Source organism: Poecilia formosa, unplaced genomic scaffold, assembly GCF_000485575.1.
Source record: "Poecilia formosa unplaced genomic scaffold, Poecilia_formosa-5.1.2 Scaffold606, whole genome shotgun sequence".
NCBI classification, from domain to species: domain Eukaryota; kingdom Metazoa; phylum Chordata; class Actinopteri; order Cyprinodontiformes; family Poeciliidae; genus Poecilia; species Poecilia formosa.
In genome coordinates this window covers 205,999-208,042 of record NW_006800545.1, presented here as the reverse complement: position 1 = coordinate 208,042, position 2,044 = coordinate 205,999, and the positions used below count along the sequence as shown (strand labels likewise).

The 2,044-nt window shown below is 38.0% G+C and overlaps 1 protein-coding gene across 1 annotated transcript in view; it reads right to left on the bottom strand.

Annotated features, from left to right (window-relative positions):
- Nucleotides 1–2,044, bottom strand: part of LOC103130103 (NACHT, LRR and PYD domains-containing protein 12-like) — a 43,035-nt gene that overhangs the window by 5,215 nt on the left and 35,776 nt on the right. Inside the window, exon 8 of the mRNA XM_016665651.1 lies at nt 1,017–1,190. Coding sequence (XP_016521137.1) covers nt 1,017–1,190 — 174 coding nt within the window. The remainder of the gene's footprint in view (nt 1–1,016; nt 1,191–2,044) is intronic.

Here is a 2,044-nt window from a genome sequence, read left to right as displayed (position 1 = left end):
AACCTGATTGTGAAGATGAGTCATTTTTAAATCTATTTTCCAGGTGAACCACATGAGGATGATTTCACTGAACTGATGAAGCTTGTTGCACACAAGCTTTACAAAGGTAAGAAATCACTTCCTGTCCTACAAAATAAGAGCTGAATCAAGATGTTTGAACTAAATGACTAACACCAAAACCTTCCCAAAGTCAGTATTTACTGCAGGACAGTTAATTAATGATCTTTATATTGACACTAAAATGGAAACTCATCACCTGCTTCCATGTTGTTTTTCTTCCTGCCAACATAAAACTCCTGCATGAGCTGCAGCTCCATAAGAGCAGGCAGTCGAGTCCCCAGAAAGCTTCCCTGTTTCTAGGAACCATTTCATCCAGAGTTGGTCGACTTTCTCTGTCAGACAGTGAACCTTCAGTCTGAGCATGTGCAGAACCTCCTAACACACCTGGTCCAGATTCATGTGCTGCAGTCTCTGCTGGTTCTGATGTCTGGACCAGAAAACTGATGTCCTGAAGAACCTGCAGCCTGTTGAGCTCAGAGAAAAACTCAGTGGTCTGGATTTTTTCAGACGAAGCTGAAGTTGGTTTGTGATTCAGGAAATGGATAAAGGGCGATTCCACCTAATTATTCACTACAACCAGCATCTTTAATCTGCTCTAGTTAAACATTAAAACACCTGGACTGGATTATTATCGTCTAATAGAAGAATATTTAAAATTAAGTGTGGGATTTGTGGATCTTCAATAAAGGCAGATTTCATTCTTTCTGTTTTTGATCTGACCTTTGACCTGCTTGACATGAGGGGGATTTCTACACACTGGGGGTCTGAATGTTGTCCTGTTCTGACCTCAGGTCAGCAGGTCCAACTCAGTTACACAGAGGGACTAAATTAAACTCTGGATCCAAGTCCAGGAACAAACTCAGAAAATATTTATTAGAACAGAAGATATTAAATTTGATTAATGATCAATTATATATACTATTCACTAAAATATCAATAATTATATAATTACATACCCCAATGTTTCCAGTTTGCAGCCTTCTGTCTGGAGAAAACCACCGAGCTCCTTCACTCCAGAATATCCCAGGTTGGTTCTGTTCAGGTCCAGTCCTGTCAGATGGGTCGGTTTGGACTTCAGAGCTGAGAACAGAGACGTCCAGCTGGTCTCTGACAACCTGCATTCCCACAATCTGAATAAAGAATAAAAGATGAGCTGAAGCCAACAGGATGAAGTTAAAACTGAAATGTGAACGTGGGTCATTTTGTTCAAGTTGAAGTTCTGAATCCTTCATCAGAGACGGCTGCAGAAATGGGAACATTATCATAAATCAGTGTTTCTCAATTATTTTCTGTCATGCCCCACCTAGGGATCATAATTTTTTTAAGCTCTGAGTTTTTTATTTGTGTTTTATATACAAGTAAAGTTGGACGAGAATAAAGACAAATTTTATGATTAGGCCTGTTGTAAATTAATATTTTAGTAATCGAGTAATCTATCAATTATTCTTACGATTAATCAAGTAATCGGATAAAAAATTACTGGTAAATCTGCGCAACACCAGTGTTACTATTGGATATCAGTCCAATTTTTCATATTTGAGCATCTCTAACAATTATGTTTTTGTAGTTTAGAAAATTAAATTGTAACAACAAAAGTTATCTTTAACCTGAAGAGAAGTTATACAAAGATCTGAAATTATATTCAATTTAATAATAAAGTGGCAGCCTCACAAATACGCTTATAAAAATATCTATACTCCAGCTTTTAGTTTATGTATTCATCTTCAGTGAGTTTAACCAATGAACTCTCACCTTGCCACATACCTGTCAAGCTTTGGCAGCCACCCTGGAGTGGGGGGCTTAGAGTGATGGTGGTCATGATGAGCACTGAGAAAGCATGCGCATAGCAAGGACGCGCTTGTTCGGCGCGCTTATCTGGGGAACTACGGACACCGTGAAAGCTCAAACAACATGCTTTGCCAAAGTTCATAATATCTTCACGTTTTGCGTGAAACTAATTATATATATATATATATATATATAA